Source organism: Mugil cephalus, chromosome 10 (assembly GCF_022458985.1).
Source record: "Mugil cephalus isolate CIBA_MC_2020 chromosome 10, CIBA_Mcephalus_1.1, whole genome shotgun sequence".
Classification (NCBI taxonomy): Eukaryota; Metazoa; Chordata; class Actinopteri; order Mugiliformes; family Mugilidae; genus Mugil; species Mugil cephalus.
The window spans coordinates 26,906,309-26,921,906 of NC_061779.1; the positions used below are offsets into that span (position 1 = coordinate 26,906,309).

Consider the following 15,598-nt stretch of genomic DNA (forward strand, 5'->3'; position numbering starts at 1 on the left):
TATATTCAAACTGAAAACATGAACTTGAACATGAACATTCAAGTCATTCAAGTCATCGTGTCTCAAGTCAAGTCCCGAATCTTTAACTTCCATGTCCGAGTCGAGTCTCAAGTTTTTTATTTATTTTCGAAAGGCCCTTTTGCAATTAGGCATACAACACCACAGCATATTGCTGTGAATTTTCATGTGGTTCACATAGGCAACTGAGTCCTTACACTGATGTACACACACATACATTATTGCAAACTTGACTGTTATGGTTCAATAAACATACTAAAATAAATAATAAAAATGAGTACTTACTGTGATCAATAGTGCAACAGCAAATAGTCTGCAGTACCTCTAACATCAGTGAAATTAGTCAAAACTGTACAGTCCAACTAAAATGATGCCCAAAATACTCACCAAACACCAAATAGATCAAATAACACACTGGCTGCCATAGATTTATTAATTAATGGCAAACATGGTAACAACAATGGTATTTAACAACAAACCGCGATAGAAAAACAATCTTATACTGACTAGAAAAAGTAGTAAGTTTTAGTAAAGAAATCTTGTTCAGTACATTTCTGAACTAAAATTTTTAATGTGGAATACCACCCAATAATCAGCGGGAAAAGAAGTCTGTGTGGTGTATTTACACCATTTAAGCATAAGTATTGTGCTTCATGAATTCCCTGGTAAAATATGTGTGCCCACAGCTTAGAGTTCTCAATTTCAGCCAGACTCGGGATCGGGCCGACTTATTACGGTAATTGGTTCAGTCAGCGGAGGGAAAGAGAAAGAGAGAGAAAGTGTGAACGAAGTTCAGTCAACGTTCAGTTAGTGAGAAAGTTGAAAATGGCTCATTAAATGCAGTGCTACATGATGTGCATTGCCCCCCATGTCGGGTTTGGACCGAGTGTTGTATGTGATGATGTCAGGTCGGGTCGGGTTCAGGTTCAAGTCCGTCGGGTCGGCTCGGATTCAGTTTGAATTCGCTGGGTTTTGAGAACTCTGCCACAGGTTACCTTAGACATGTAGCAATCATCTATCATCTGTAGCTAGCTAATCTGAAAATTTGTCATTCTGTCATATCGTGCACAGTAGGCTGATGAAAACAAATGAAAACATATGGCATATGTATATGTGTGTGTGTGTGTGTGTCAACACTTATTTTCTTCCGCTTAAAGCAAAGATGACAATACTAACAGAGCATAAAATCACTACATATTAGGAGCTTCCCATGAGGCAGTGCAAAAGTCAAGTTGATAAATTCATTTTTGACCAACATATTATGGTTGGTGGAGGAAAGGCTGTGTCAGAGATCTAATAAAAGTCCACATTTAATTGTTCTGTGAATTCTATTAACATTTTTATTAGGTTCTTCTTATAACTCCTCTATTGAAACATTATTCACATAATCAGGGTGGGGCTGCTTTTGGTTGTCTAATAAACTAGATATAAGAGATTGACTGCCAGTGATAGAATAATGACATATATGATCATTTAGTCACCTCTAATTAATGTAACTAATCTAAAACTATACACTATTTTGTCTACAATTACTTGGTAGTACACAGCTGCAAATTTATATCTTATGATCTACGTTTTCTGTTTTCCCCCAGTGTTAGGCACACAGGAACACATCCTGCATTCCACAGCACAGTAGCATGGTACATTTACACTTGTCTACTTGTCAAAACATCACAGCAATGTAGGTCAATAGTTATGACTCTGAGTCTATATAGGTCACTTAAAATGTATATACTGTACATAAAAATGTCTTATACCCTTTGGGGGCTTTGAGTCCCCCGATAATCAATCAAGTTTTCACAAAATAAATTAAGACAGCACTTTCACCTGTAAATGTAAAACACGACAACACAATACTTTTCATGCTATTGTATCTTTGTGCAAGTTCCTGTATGGGGGAAAAAGGCACTTCCAACAATGTGGTGTGCTGAATAGATACATATGATGTTTTTTGTGTATGTAGGATGTGAGCCAATGCCTTTAGTGTGACATCAGTCCTTGGAAACTAATCGTTCGTTCCTTTGTTACAAGTTGAGACATGTTTTGAACTGTGCTTTGGAAATGTTGGCCTTGTGAATTTTGTAAGTTATAACTTAAATGTAGATGAAAATATGTTAGACTTTCTCAACAGCTGGTGCCATGATAAAGTCATTATAGGCTGATAAAGGTGGTGTGAGTGTACAGTGCTACTGGCAGATGTGGAGCTCGTAACACTGGTCAGTTGCTGATGCACATTGTTAGATCCCCGAACAGGTAACAGGTAAAACAGCTTCTCCATTTATATAGGGTTATGGCCTCACGTCAGCAGAGTATTACTTCAACCGAACTCAGTGATAGCACTACTCAAGCTGTAGACGGGGTAACTCGCCTGGCTTCTAACCACCCTTAATTCCGACGTCTGCCCCGCTTCCTCATGTCCCCAGAAAAACTAATTGTCAGCAAAGACTTCTGACCTTTAGAGCCAAATTTTATTTGCAGGTTCAGCATAAGCGATTTGCAACAGCTCAATTAATCAATCAATTCCAAAATCAGACATTTGTTAACATAAGATATGAATATTTAAAAATCAATTAAAATCTCAATTCTTGTAATACCTAATCAGAAATATCTCTCTCAGATTCTGTTCTAAAAATCACTTAAGCAAAAAGAATTACTTATGAGCTAGGCAGGTGAAGTAGGGGTAATGTAAAAATGTCCAAAACTGTCCAGAAATCCTTTTTAAGGTAGAACATGCGACCACACCCAACACTAGTTCCTCTTACTGCCGCGCAGCGAGTTGGTAAAATAGGGAAGTCCCGATGAACGATGACTCTGTCCTTTGATAAATCCCTTAAATCCTTCACCAATTGTATTCCAAATCGGTCTCCTCGGCTCCGTAGAAAGTCCAAGAAGTGGAAGTCCAGAGTGTGAAAGACAAACCAATCCTCGTCTGCTAGGCAGGGGGAATCCAGACCAAACTCTAAAAGCCAAAGTAGCACTGCGAGGGAGTTGGCTCAGTCCCCGTAAAATACTTATGCATTTCATCTTTTATACTCTTTAATCGAGACACATCCTATTTTCCACACATCATCATGACTAACCATCACCCCACTACTTTTATCCAATAGGGGTGTTACATTCATGACTTATTAATTAATACTTGGACATGAGTTCATTTTCTGTACTTTTCCACTAACTATAGAGTTTGGACATGTCCTGACCTGCTCTAAGGCCATAAGGGTTCAGTTCCCCTTTTTACCCCCACTGCTGGCCATCTGTATCCTGTTTTTCTTATTCTGCTCCTGATTTCACAAACATTGGTTACCTTGTTTCAACTATTATTCGTATTACATTCTGTGTATAATAATCACTTCACTGAAAATCAACATGTTTATTCAAAATCATTCTTCAATCATTGTATTATATTCTCATTTCCTGTTAATTCAAGTTCCGATCATACACTTAAGTACCGTGCTTTCCAGGCTGTTGGCTGGCTGAGATCTCAACTCACTTGACAACATCCATAGCATCCACTAATACTGGATATTAAGAGAGTTTGTACTAGTAGTACTTAGTAGACCTAATTTCTTTATTGTCCAATGTCCACCCTGGGTCCCAGACACCACCACTCCCTGTCATTTGCTACTCTCAGCTTGTTACTGGTGCCACCTGCCTCCATGTTTCTTGGCAAGGTTTCCTTGAAGGGTCCATGTGAAGGACAGTCTTCTTTGATTCAAGTTTTACAGAACTTATAACAAATCCATCCCCAGCACCTTTGATTTATTGTTCAGCAGGAAGTTGGTGGGCCATCTCTCATAGATCAGTGTTGTCAACTCTACTCAGCATTGCTGCTACTTTGTTCCAGAGGTTGCTTGGAAAAAACAATTCATGAATGTCAGGGTGGTGGGTTTTAATAGAGGATCCAAGGCATTTAATAAAGACAAAACTCAAAAGGCTGCAGACGGCAGATAATTCAAAACACACAAAAAAAACTGCCAACATGAACATGGCATGGAAAAGAACACGTGGCAAGAAGACTATAACGTGACAAGAAGGCATGAAGACTGGAACATGGACACATGGCTTGGGGACAAAAATGACACAACAGGGAACAAAGGGAAAGGCAGGACTATATATATATATATATATACACATGGGCAGAGGGATGATGAGACACAGGTGAAACTAATGGGAGCGCAGCACACAAGGAGAAACTAATAAGCAACCAAGGAAAACAGGGAGCAACACCAAACAAGAAACACGTTTAACAAAATAAAACAGGAAACTCAAAACATGATCATAAAAAAAAACACAAACGACAAAATCAGAATTGTGAAAATCTGTTGGCTGGACTCCTTTATTCTCAGAGGAGTGAATAAGTACTTTGTATCATGAATGTTCATGTTCATATTGTTTAGCCAAGAAAAGGCCCTCTCAAACTGTTTCCTGTAAAAATGTCTCCCCTATTCCAGGCACCAACCTCATCCTTAATCTCAAGTAAAACTGGTCATTAAACACATTGTGGTGTTAATTATTTCCAAGGTACAGCTTGAAAACAAAGGAAACAAAGATAAGTTATCCAAAGTGTATAATTTATTAACATTAACAGTTAGACCAAGAGATCCATGCTTTATACATCTACAAATACCAGGAGTTGAACTAGTTTGGTATTTTTAGGCATAGCTTGTAAAAAAAAGTGTACAGTTCTGTCGCCCACTGACTGGGTGTTCTGGTAAATGGTCTTGGTTTTTTTTTATAGCTGAATACTTTGAAGCCTGTTCTAAAGTTTCTGATTTGTGAAAGTGTAGTGGCTTTAGATGTGGATCTGGTCCAGCGTGGTCTACCTACTTAGCTACTTAGATTTCTGCTTATGGTCCATGAGGTTTCATCTGTTTTTAGATGACCAGATGTAATTTTAAACACTGCTTTACTGATTTCCACAGAGTAAAGGATTCAGAAAGTGTACCGAATGATCATTTGATCAGAATGATTCACAATTGACAGAAAACACTAGCCAGAGGGTAGCAGTGTTACATAATCACCAATCTGTGTTTCCATGGATTCCAGGAGTGTATTTGGACTTGTGTATTGGAAGCCTGGGGAACAATGCACTTTCTGCACACCTCACTGTAGAGATCCCTCTGGGACTGTTGTATGTGTCACACCTTAATTTGACCGTTATTATACATTACTATGAAATTTTGATGTGACAAATATGTTTCATTTCTCTAATGATGGTAAATGCGTGCCATGCTCATACTGTCAGTTCTTTTGTCTTTCCAGCCATTTGGAAGATGTGGTGTTTGCCTGTGGCTGTAAGATCCGTTGGCTCCAGCTATGGCAGCAGCGAGGACAGGCAGCACTCAACAGCCAACAGTTATACTGTGCCGAAGGCGACAGGAAGATACTGCTTCAGGACATGAACATCAGCAGCTGTGGTCAGAAAATTAATATTAACACAAAAACATGTTTCTTGTGCCTTGTGCCTCCAAGACAGTTGTGACTCATCAGAGAATGGACATGTGCCTTCTGAGTGTGTCCTGTGGTGTCTGGCAAAACAGTGTTTTTAGCGAGGACCTTTGGGGATCATGCCACAGATATTCGATCAGTTTGAAATCTAATGAATTTGGAGGCCAGGTCAACACCCTGTGCTAATTTTCATCCTGCTGGGGATGTCTGCTGGCATCAAAGAGTGTTATTGCTGTGGGGTGGGGGTGTCTGATCTGTTCGAGGTAGCTGGTACATGTAACATTCACGTTAATGCCAGGTCCAAAGGTTTCCAGCAGAACACCCAATTGTCACAAGATGGTCAATGTTATTTTCTTTAACTGTCAGTGGTCATATGCTATGCATGGTGTACAGTGCTATTGAAGAATATTTGCACCCCTCAGAATTTTTGTATAAAAATGAGTCAGAATTTTTGCAGCTTTTCCCACAAGTCCTGACAGTAGACAATGAGAACCTATCAAACAAATGAAACAGAAATATGCTTTTGTATTTGTTTATTCAAGAAAATTAATTACATATATTACATATTATACATATGTGAGGTACAAAAGTAAGTGAACCCTTGTTTTCAGTATCTGGTGTGACCTCCTTGTGCAGCAATAACAACAACTAAACATCTCTGGTAACTGCTGATAAGTTTTCTATAGGAGTTAATTAATTTTAACCCATTCTTCAGTAGAAAACTGCTGTTCTGGGATGTTGTTGGGTTTCTTTACATGACCCCAGGCCCAGATGCAGCAAAACAGATGGAAACAAGGACATTAGCACCAACCTGTTTTATGGATGGAATGAAGTTCTTGTCCACATGATGTTGATCAAACTACAGATGGGCAGAAATATTCTTTTCGGAGAGCAGTGACTTTGGTTCTTCAGTGTTCCTCAATTGGTGGATTCAAGAACATTAACACTAGTCAATGTGAGAGAGACCTTTAATTGCTAAAAGTTAACCTGGTTAACCTTTCTCTGTCTTTTAAGCTTGTTGCTTTTGGAGTGATCTTGGTTGACAGCTCCCGTGAAGGGTAACAGTCAAATTAAATCCCCTTCATTTGTTCACAATCTGTCTGACTGTGGAGTAGTGGAGTTTGCTTTGTAATCTTTGCAAACAAGATGAATAACAGCAGGGCATTAAACAAATGGAAACACATCTGAACAGCACCTTGAAATGAACTTGTATTCTTAGAGGTGTACGCACTTTTGCACCTCACATATATGTTATATTGACCAATTTTCTTCGATAAACAAATATAAACACACTGGTGATCTCATCAGGTGCACATGATTGAATGATGAAGAAGGCTTCCTGTATTTAAACCTCAGACATTTAGTTTGGTGTGCTCCTGACCATTGAAGTGAAAGTTAACGCCATGGTTAGATCGAAAGAGCTGTCTGGGGAAATCAGAAGAAAGACTGTAGCAGCTTGTGAGTCTGGTAAGGGATTTAAAAGGGTTGCAAAAGATTTTGAAATCAGCCATTCCACTGTCTGGAAAAGGATCCACTGTGAATTCTACCGTGTACCAAAGGGTGCTTTAGGAACATGTGAGACTGTCTATAGCAAAGTTAAAGCTCAAGCCAAACCGGACCCAAGAACATGACAATGACCCAAAACATACCAGTAAATCCACCAAGGACTTGAGTGACTTGAAACAGACACACACAGAAGACACATTTTTGTTTATATCTTTTGTTCAATGAGTAAAACCAGATTATTTTTGGTAGTTTACCTGCAATTAAATCACTTACTTTTTTCCCTTAAAATCATGTGAACATTTCTTAATAACTTAATGCATATGTAGTGGGGTGTCTAATTTTTTTTAAATTTAACGTGGTAATTAGTCTTGGATTTATGCAGTGTTTCTACCTACTAGTCTAGCCTCTCACACAAGCACTCGCAAATTGTCACATCAGTGCCAGGTGCTAGGAGCAACTGGGGGTTCAGCGTTTTGCTCAAGGCCACCTCAGCATGTGGCATGTTCTGGGGATAGAACCGTTAATCTGTTCTACCTACTGAACCATGGCCATCCCTGAAATATTCTTTTATATGCCAGTTTGTGTTGGATATTTTATTAAAATCATTTGGCATGGCAGTACTTATTGCCTTATACGGCCTGTCTTAATCCAACAACTTTGCTTTAGCAATTTAACATGACACCTAGTGACCACTGCCTTAGGCAACGTTTTAGCACCTGTGCAGTATTCACCACTGGTACCTCTGATCATCACTGGGGCATCTGTAGCTCAGTAGGTAGCTGGTTGTCCACAAACCAGAGTGTTTGATCCCCAGTACATGACACATGCCAAAGTGTCCTGGAGCAAGACACAGAATCACAAGTGGCCCCCAGTGCTTGGCACAGTGTGTCAATGTTAGGTACTTGCATGAACTGACTGCAAAGCGTTATTAGTACCAATAGGTAGAAAAGCACTGTATTAATACAAGACAATTTATTTATCATCATTTATCATCACCCCAAAATAATGTTTTTTTTTGCGCATGTAATGGGCAAAAATAGAAAATGACACTTTTTGCTGATTTTAAAATGTAAAGATGAACGTGTAGTACTACACATACTATTTCAATTTCATGTGTACTGTGAAGTTAAGGCAAAATACTGTCATTTGAGATGGTTTCGGTGACATTTTGTCTCTGTCTCGCAGACCTCCCTGAAATCAGTGTTAGCCACAGCAACCTCACAGTTGTAGAAGGTGATCGAATAACTGCAGTTTGTAATGGTTCTGGATCCCCGTTACCTGAAGTGGACTGGCCTGTCAATGGCTTGCACTCCTCTTCTACACACGAGGTATGGATGACACACACACATTGACACAGACGCATAACACGCTATAGCTAGATTTGTGAATGTTGCATTTTAAGCAGTTTGCAGTGTAAGGAGTATACAGTCTTTATAATTTTAAGCAAATAAGATCATCATTGACTGAAAGTGCTGCCTTGTTATTTTTACACTCCATGAATTTTCCCCATTTGAGTATTACCACTTGGTTTCTGGCAAGAATTACAACCCTCAAACCCGTCAAATCTTTTTATAAACAGGCACTGAAAATATTACTAAAAAATACTAAAAAACCTTTTATAAAGGAATGCCCCAATCTAGCCACCTTTCAGTCCCATCTGAAGGCGTGGCTCAGATTAACCCAGTCCTGTAACCATGACACCAGCCAGTAAGTCAGTAATAGCCTGATGTCTTGTTACCCTAGTTGAAATGTGCAATAGGGCTAAGGGCAATAAGTTTGGGTATGTTAGGGAATATGTATTCTAGTAATGTGGAATAGGGCTATGTGCAATAACAGGTTATGTATACAACCTGGGTTTTGGGTATTTTTCCTTTCCTGTCTTGGTCACTAATGAATGGATACTCCAGGGTCAGTTTTTGTGCTCCTTGTATTTGTTTGTCCCACAAAAACTGTTTGTGTATGTGTATTTATTGCCAAGTCATTTTTTTTATTCCCCCCAGGGTATTTTCTGCATTTTGTTGTATGTATTTTTTCTCATGTGTTTTTGTGAACATCAACCTGCCTTAGGGACAACAGGTAGAAATTAGCCTCGGCTACAATCTGGCATATTTATGTTGTTTATAATGTTCATTATTATGCTCTGTCCGTAATTTAAATAAAGAAAGAATAGTCCCACTGTCCCAGCTCAGACAACAATCCAGTCCTGAATACCACAAAACTAAGATCGTTGTAGTTTCCAGGACTAATCCCTAAGAAATACTTGTGTACCTGATCTACAATGGTGTGAAAAAGTGTTGCCCCCTTCCTGATTTCAATTCAGTTTCTTATTTTTTTCATGTTTGTCCGACCTAAATGTTTCTGATCATCAAACAAATTTAAATATGAGACAAAGATAGCGCAAGTGAACACAAAATGCAGTTCTTAAATGAATGTTTTATTACTTATAATTAAATCCAATCTTATATGGTCCTGTGTGAAAAACCAAATGGGAATGAAAGTAATTGAGACTTTTGAAAGTCTGGAAAAGTCTGGATTAATCCATTTCTGGGAATCATTGTGAGTGAGAGTCAGTCAGTAAGAGTAGTCATTATCTGCAAATGGTGAAAACATGGAACAGTGGTGAACCTTCCCAGGAGTGGCTGGCCAACCATATACCCCAAGAGCACAGTGACAATTCATCCAATTCATCACAGAAGACTCACAACAACATCCAAAGACCTGCAGGCCTCACTTGCCTCATTTAAAGTTAGTGTTCATGACTCAACCATAACAAAGAGACTGGGCTAAAATGGCCTGCATGGCAACGTTCAAGACACTGCTAAGCAAAAAGCACATAAAGGCTTGTCTCACTTTGGCCAGAAAACAGCTTGATGATCCCCAAGACTTTTGGGAAAAAACTCTGTGGGCTAACGAGACAAAAGTTGGGAACTTTTTGGAAAGTGTGCGTCCCATTACATCTGGCTTAAAAATAACACCACATTTCAGAAAAAGAACAAGATAGCAACAGTAAAATCTGGTTGTGGTGGTGTGATAGTCTGGGGCTGTTTTGTTGATTCAGGACCTGGAAGACTTGCTGTGATAAATGGAACCAGGAATTCTGCTTCTACCAAAACATCCTGAAGGAGAATGTCCAGCCATCTGTTGGTGACTTCAAGCTGAAGAGAACTTGGGTTCTGCAGCAGGACAATGATCCAAAACACACCAGCAAGTCCACCTCTGAATGGCTGAAGAAAAACTAAATGAAGATTTCGGAGTGGCCTAGTCAAAGTCCAGATCTGAATCGTATTGAGATGCTGTGGCATGACCTTAAAAAAGTTTACTTGTGTTATCATTGACCAATATTTAAATTTGTCTGATGATATGAAAAATGTAGTTGTGACAAACATGCAAAAAAAAAAGAGAAAGAAATCAGGAAAGGTGCAAACACTTTTTCCACACCACTGTATGAAGGTGACACGTAGCTGCTCCCATGCTACACTCCTGCCTCATGTTCAGTCATTTTATCTCTTACCAATTTATTTCTCTTGTTTTCCTCCAGGCTAAATTCTACGACAACATTCACTCCATCAGCATTACTTTGGTGAACGTGAGCAGAGACGACAACAACTTCCTGCTAACTTGCACTGCCACCAATATTGTAGGCATGACCAATGCTTCTGTTCAACTAACTGTTCACTGTAAGTACACACACACACACACACACACACACACACACACACACACACACACACACACACACACACACACACATGTTTTCATTTGTTGTCATCAGCCTACTGTGCACGTCATGACGTAATGACTCAGTAGCTAGCTAAATTTTCAGATTAGCTAGCTACAGATGATAGATGATTGCTACATATCTAAGGTAACCTGTGACAGAGTTCTCAGAACCCAGAGAATTCAAACTGAATCCGACCCGACCTGACATCATCACATACAACACTCGGTCCGAACCCGACATGGGGGTTGGCGCGCGGCAATGCACATCATGTAGCACTGCATTTTTTCTTAGAAAATGGTTTGAGAGATATAAACAATTACTGTCAGTGCAACAGCCTCTTCTGCCATACTTGCATAATAAAATAAGATAATACTTTATTGATCCCCATATGTGAAATTCAAATGTTCCAGCGGCACAAGTCATGAAAACCAGTGACCAGAAAATAAATGAAATAGGACACAGAGAGCAGGCAGCAAAAAGGCATTAAATAGAACAAACTCAACAGTCAATAAAAAACAATCACTCATGTCTTCTGCGGTAGGAGAAACCTCCTGGTTGTGCCCAGACAAGGTGCACAAACACAAAACTTTGATGTTTTTCTCCCTACATTTTCTTTTAAATCTATTTCCTAAAGTCGCATTTCCTTTCCTAAATCGATTCACCAAGGATAAACTATTCAAATATTACTTATATCAATGACTTGCCTGTCAGAATTTACTGTCTTTGATATTTCTAGTTTTTCATATTCTGTTGGCCGTCTAACTATTCCGAACTCATCATTTTCTCTCTCAAATAGCATCCATTCAAATGATTCTTGTGCGGGTTTCAAAAGTTCTGTGTTTCACAAATTTGCCATCACAATAGCCCTAACATTTTCCTTTAACCTTGAGCCTGAAAGACCAAGCACCCATACACACAACACAGCAACACAACACAACCAGTCCTTGAAAATTATAAAATGTTCCTTTATTTTTTCCTCATGTGTCCGTGTCGACTTGGGATTTTCAATCACCTTAAGTTTTCCTTGTTGAATATCCACCGAAAGGTTTTAGTTAAGTTTACTTTTACATTTATATCACAACTCAGTGCCTGATTTCCTGCTTTTTGGGTTCTCACTTTTGATTTTTTTGTGACAGTTATGTACATGTGACAGCAAAACAAAGCTAGATCTTTTTGTGTCCTCCTCTGTTTAACTGCAAAATGAACAATGTGCATTTGTCCTTTTGTTCTGTTTGATCCTTTAAGTTCCTCCCATCATTGTGAAGCTGAAGGAACCAGAACGCCGCCATGACACATGCATAGAGTTTACTGTTCGCGGTTCTCCCCACCCAACCTTGAGATGGTTTTACAAAGATACGGTGAGTTAGATTCCATTCTGAATAATGTATGTCCCGGTAGGAAGAAATACTGTTTATCGGAAGAAGTTCAGGCCCCATTTAACCACCAGCCACACCTTCTCTATCAAAGAGCCTTCCTGGGGTAAATTCTGTTCTGGTTCTGGTTTGGATCAATGTGGTGGCAACGAAAAGGCTTAAGAGGAGCACTACAACAAGCCCACAATCTCAGGCATTACTTTGCAAAATAAACATCTCTGGAAGTCAGGGAAAGTTGTATGTTCCCTCGGAAAAGTTAGGTTTAATCTAGTGTATCAATTGTGTCCAGAGAAAGTGTGAGCTTGGTTTCCTTTTAAGAAGGAATTGTCTTCTTCAAGACAATATCATGTGAGGAGAACCTTTTATACTGCTCTGACCTGGAGTTTAGTCCTCATACCTTGTATGGTCCTTGCCACATAGTGTTTCACCATTACTTTCTGGCCAGAATGAAACTTAACCTTCCTACAGTTACAATAAAAATACCCTCAAATTAAAACTGAGTGTATGCTCATTATATAGCAAAAAGCCCACTGTCCAAACATATAGCATAGAAACCTGACTGTAGCTACTCACTAAGACTTGGATAAATATAGTTATGTAAATATATACTATGCCGTATAGTGACACTTCAAAGTATTTGCACAGCTTAAACTAATCTACGTTTCTGCATAAAAATTACAAAAACATTAGTTGCTTTCCACCTAAGTCCTGAGAGTAGACAAAGGGAAACCAATCCAATAAATGCAATAGAAATATATTTTTTTTTTCATATACTGTATGTATGTATGTATATATGCACACGTAAAGATGTAAACCATTAAATGACCTCATTGTACATTTGTTGCTCTTGTCACTTCCTATTCAGGAAATTTCCCACACTGAGTATGTGCGACCTGATATGGCTATCTACCAGGATGACATAGAGGGCTGCCTAACCTTTAAAAACCCAACACATCACAATAACGGCAACTACACTTTGGAGGCCACCAACTACCTGGGAGTAGCCACCAGTACTGTGTATGGGCATTTTCTTGACAAACCCTTCGATGGTAAGCTGAGGAGCATGCTGCGTTTATGTCATGTTTATGTGAAAATAAAATGTAGACAATAAAGGCAAGCTATACTAAGAATACTAAGAAAAATAAGTACTAAGTTTCTAGTGTTGCATTTGCTTTTATTGAATCTTTTGTCATATTCACACATACTCTAACTCTACTTTTTAACTACTTATTTCACAGATCCAGACCCAGATTATGATTATGGTAAGTGCTTTTTTGGAACTTGGTTATGCTATAGAGCTGGTTATGCTAAAGAGCAGTGGTTCCCAACATTTTTTTCCTTGGAGCACCCCATGCAGACTCATCCCCCCAGTGTGGAGGGCCCCCATAAAGAAACGCTGGAGCTAAAACCTAAAAGATTAAAGACAGTAAGAGGCAATAAATACAATAAGGATAAAATATTGAAAGAAGTAAAAAAAAAAACTTTAAGATTTAAAGATAAACATTTTAAAATGCAAAGATTTAATAATGATATAATGTAAAGGATGTAGGATATAAAGGATATAAAGAATAAAGGAATAAAAGGGATTTAACCCTAACAGTCTCCACAGTCTCTGAATGCAGCCTCCCCATGGGTTTTACATTTAACTTTGGGGATAATTAGAAGGCCGGTGCCAGAGGACCTCAGGGTCCATGAGGAATAATATGATGAAAGCAGGTCAGATTAATAAGATGGCCCAAGACCATTAAGATATTTAAAAACTGATTTAACTGGAAAGCTTAAAATCTAGTGATCTAGTGGTATGACCTAAATAAAAAACTCAAACCCAAACAATGGTGGCTTTCTCTCAGTCTGCTAATTGTTAGGATGATATACAATAGAGAAAGCAAGTGAAAAACAACAAACTGTTTAGCTCTGTGGTCTTGTGTTTTCCTTTCTACCAGTGACTCCAACTGTAGATACTCGCAAACCTGAAGAAGATGCTTTTGGGGTAAGTAATGTATTAAATGTGTAGATTGTTTTGCAGAAATTTTGACTTGGGGGGTCTGGGGGGTCCTCACAGAGGACACAATACACACGATGTACACTTCATCAATGTGCACTGTTATACACTGTCATTTACTAACAATCATTGTAGGCTCATATACAGTATGAGCTGATGGTCCATCTTAGGAGAGCATGCTTCCCCTTTGACTAGAAACATTAAAAAGCTCTACAGTCAATAATACACGTGTGAGGTTTACTCATATAGCATGTTTTGCACTGAAGACTGATTTTAGTAGTGTCAACACCCCGGCCCCCTGACAGCTAAGAACCCAGAACCCTTATGCCTCGATGTAAACCCTTTCAAGGGGCTGCTTCCACCCACTTCAATTCAGTTTTATTTATATAGTGTCAATAACAATACAGGTTGTCTCGATTTACAAAAGCAGGCCTGAAACCTCCAGAGCAAGCGTGAGGGTGACAGTGGCAAGGAGAAATCAGACTAAGGCCAGCCGGGTACAGACATAAGAGAGAGAAGAGGAGAGTAACAGGACATAAACATACATCTGTCATAGATACAATCCCCTCCAAAAGTATTGGAAGAGCAAGGCAAATTCCTTTGTTTTTGTTGTTTAGGGTTAGGGTTAGGGTTAGGGTTAGGGGGGTTAAGGTGAAGACATTTGGGTTCAAGATCAAAAGATGCTCTGTATGACTAGTCTGCTTTTTGGCCTGGGTTGAAACCTATAAAGTATGCATTTCTTGTTAAAGAGGATAAACCAACATGAAGACCAGAGAGCTGTCTATGGGAGAAAAGAAAGCCATTTTCAAGCTGAGAAAAGAAGGAATATCAATCAGAGCTACTGGACAAACATTAGGCATAGGAAGCACAACAATTTGGAATGTCCTGAATAAGAAAGAAACCACTGGTGTACGTCGAAGAGGTCAGCCAAGGAAAACAACAGTCGTTGATGACAGAAATATTGTGAGAGCTCTGAAGAAAAACCCCAAAACATCAGTAAGTGACATCACCAACGACCTCCACAGTGCAGGGGTGAAGGTATCACAATCCACTGTTCGAAGAAGACTCCAAGAGCAGAAATATAGAGGCCATACCAAAAGATGCAAACCTTACTACCTTCTTACTACTGATGAGTATCAGTAGTAAGAATCAGAAAGCCAGATTGAAATTTTAATGGCTTGGGCATGCATGGCTGCTTTTGGAACAGGCTTATTAATATTTATTGATGATGTAACTGATGATGGTAACAGCAGAATGACTTCCAAAGTGTACAGAAATATTTTGTCTGCCAATTAACGGAGAAATGCATCCAAACTAATCAGGAGGAATTTTATCATGCAGCAGGACAATGACCCAAAGCAAACTGCCAACAAAACAAAGGACTTCATCAGGGGAAAAAAGTGGAAGGTTTTAGACTGGCCAAGTCAATCATCTGATCTTAACCCAATTGAGTAACATTTCACCTCCTGAAGAGGAGACTGAAGGGAGAAACACCCCAAAACAAACAAGAACTGAAAGAAGCTACGGTAA

General features: G+C 39.0%; 1 protein-coding gene across 1 annotated transcript in view; it reads left to right on the plus strand.

Annotated features, from left to right (window-relative positions):
* Positions 1–15,598, plus strand: part of LOC125015523 (NT-3 growth factor receptor-like) — a 52,034-nt gene that overhangs the window by 15,738 nt on the left and 20,698 nt on the right. Inside the window, exons 5-11 of the mRNA XM_047597468.1 lie at positions 5,281–5,435; positions 8,158–8,300; positions 10,511–10,649; positions 11,939–12,051; positions 12,932–13,115; positions 13,305–13,328; positions 14,010–14,056. Coding sequence (XP_047453424.1) covers positions 5,281–5,435; positions 8,158–8,300; positions 10,511–10,649; positions 11,939–12,051; positions 12,932–13,115; positions 13,305–13,328; positions 14,010–14,056 — 805 coding nt within the window. The remainder of the gene's footprint in view (positions 1–5,280; positions 5,436–8,157; positions 8,301–10,510; positions 10,650–11,938; positions 12,052–12,931; positions 13,116–13,304; positions 13,329–14,009; positions 14,057–15,598) is intronic.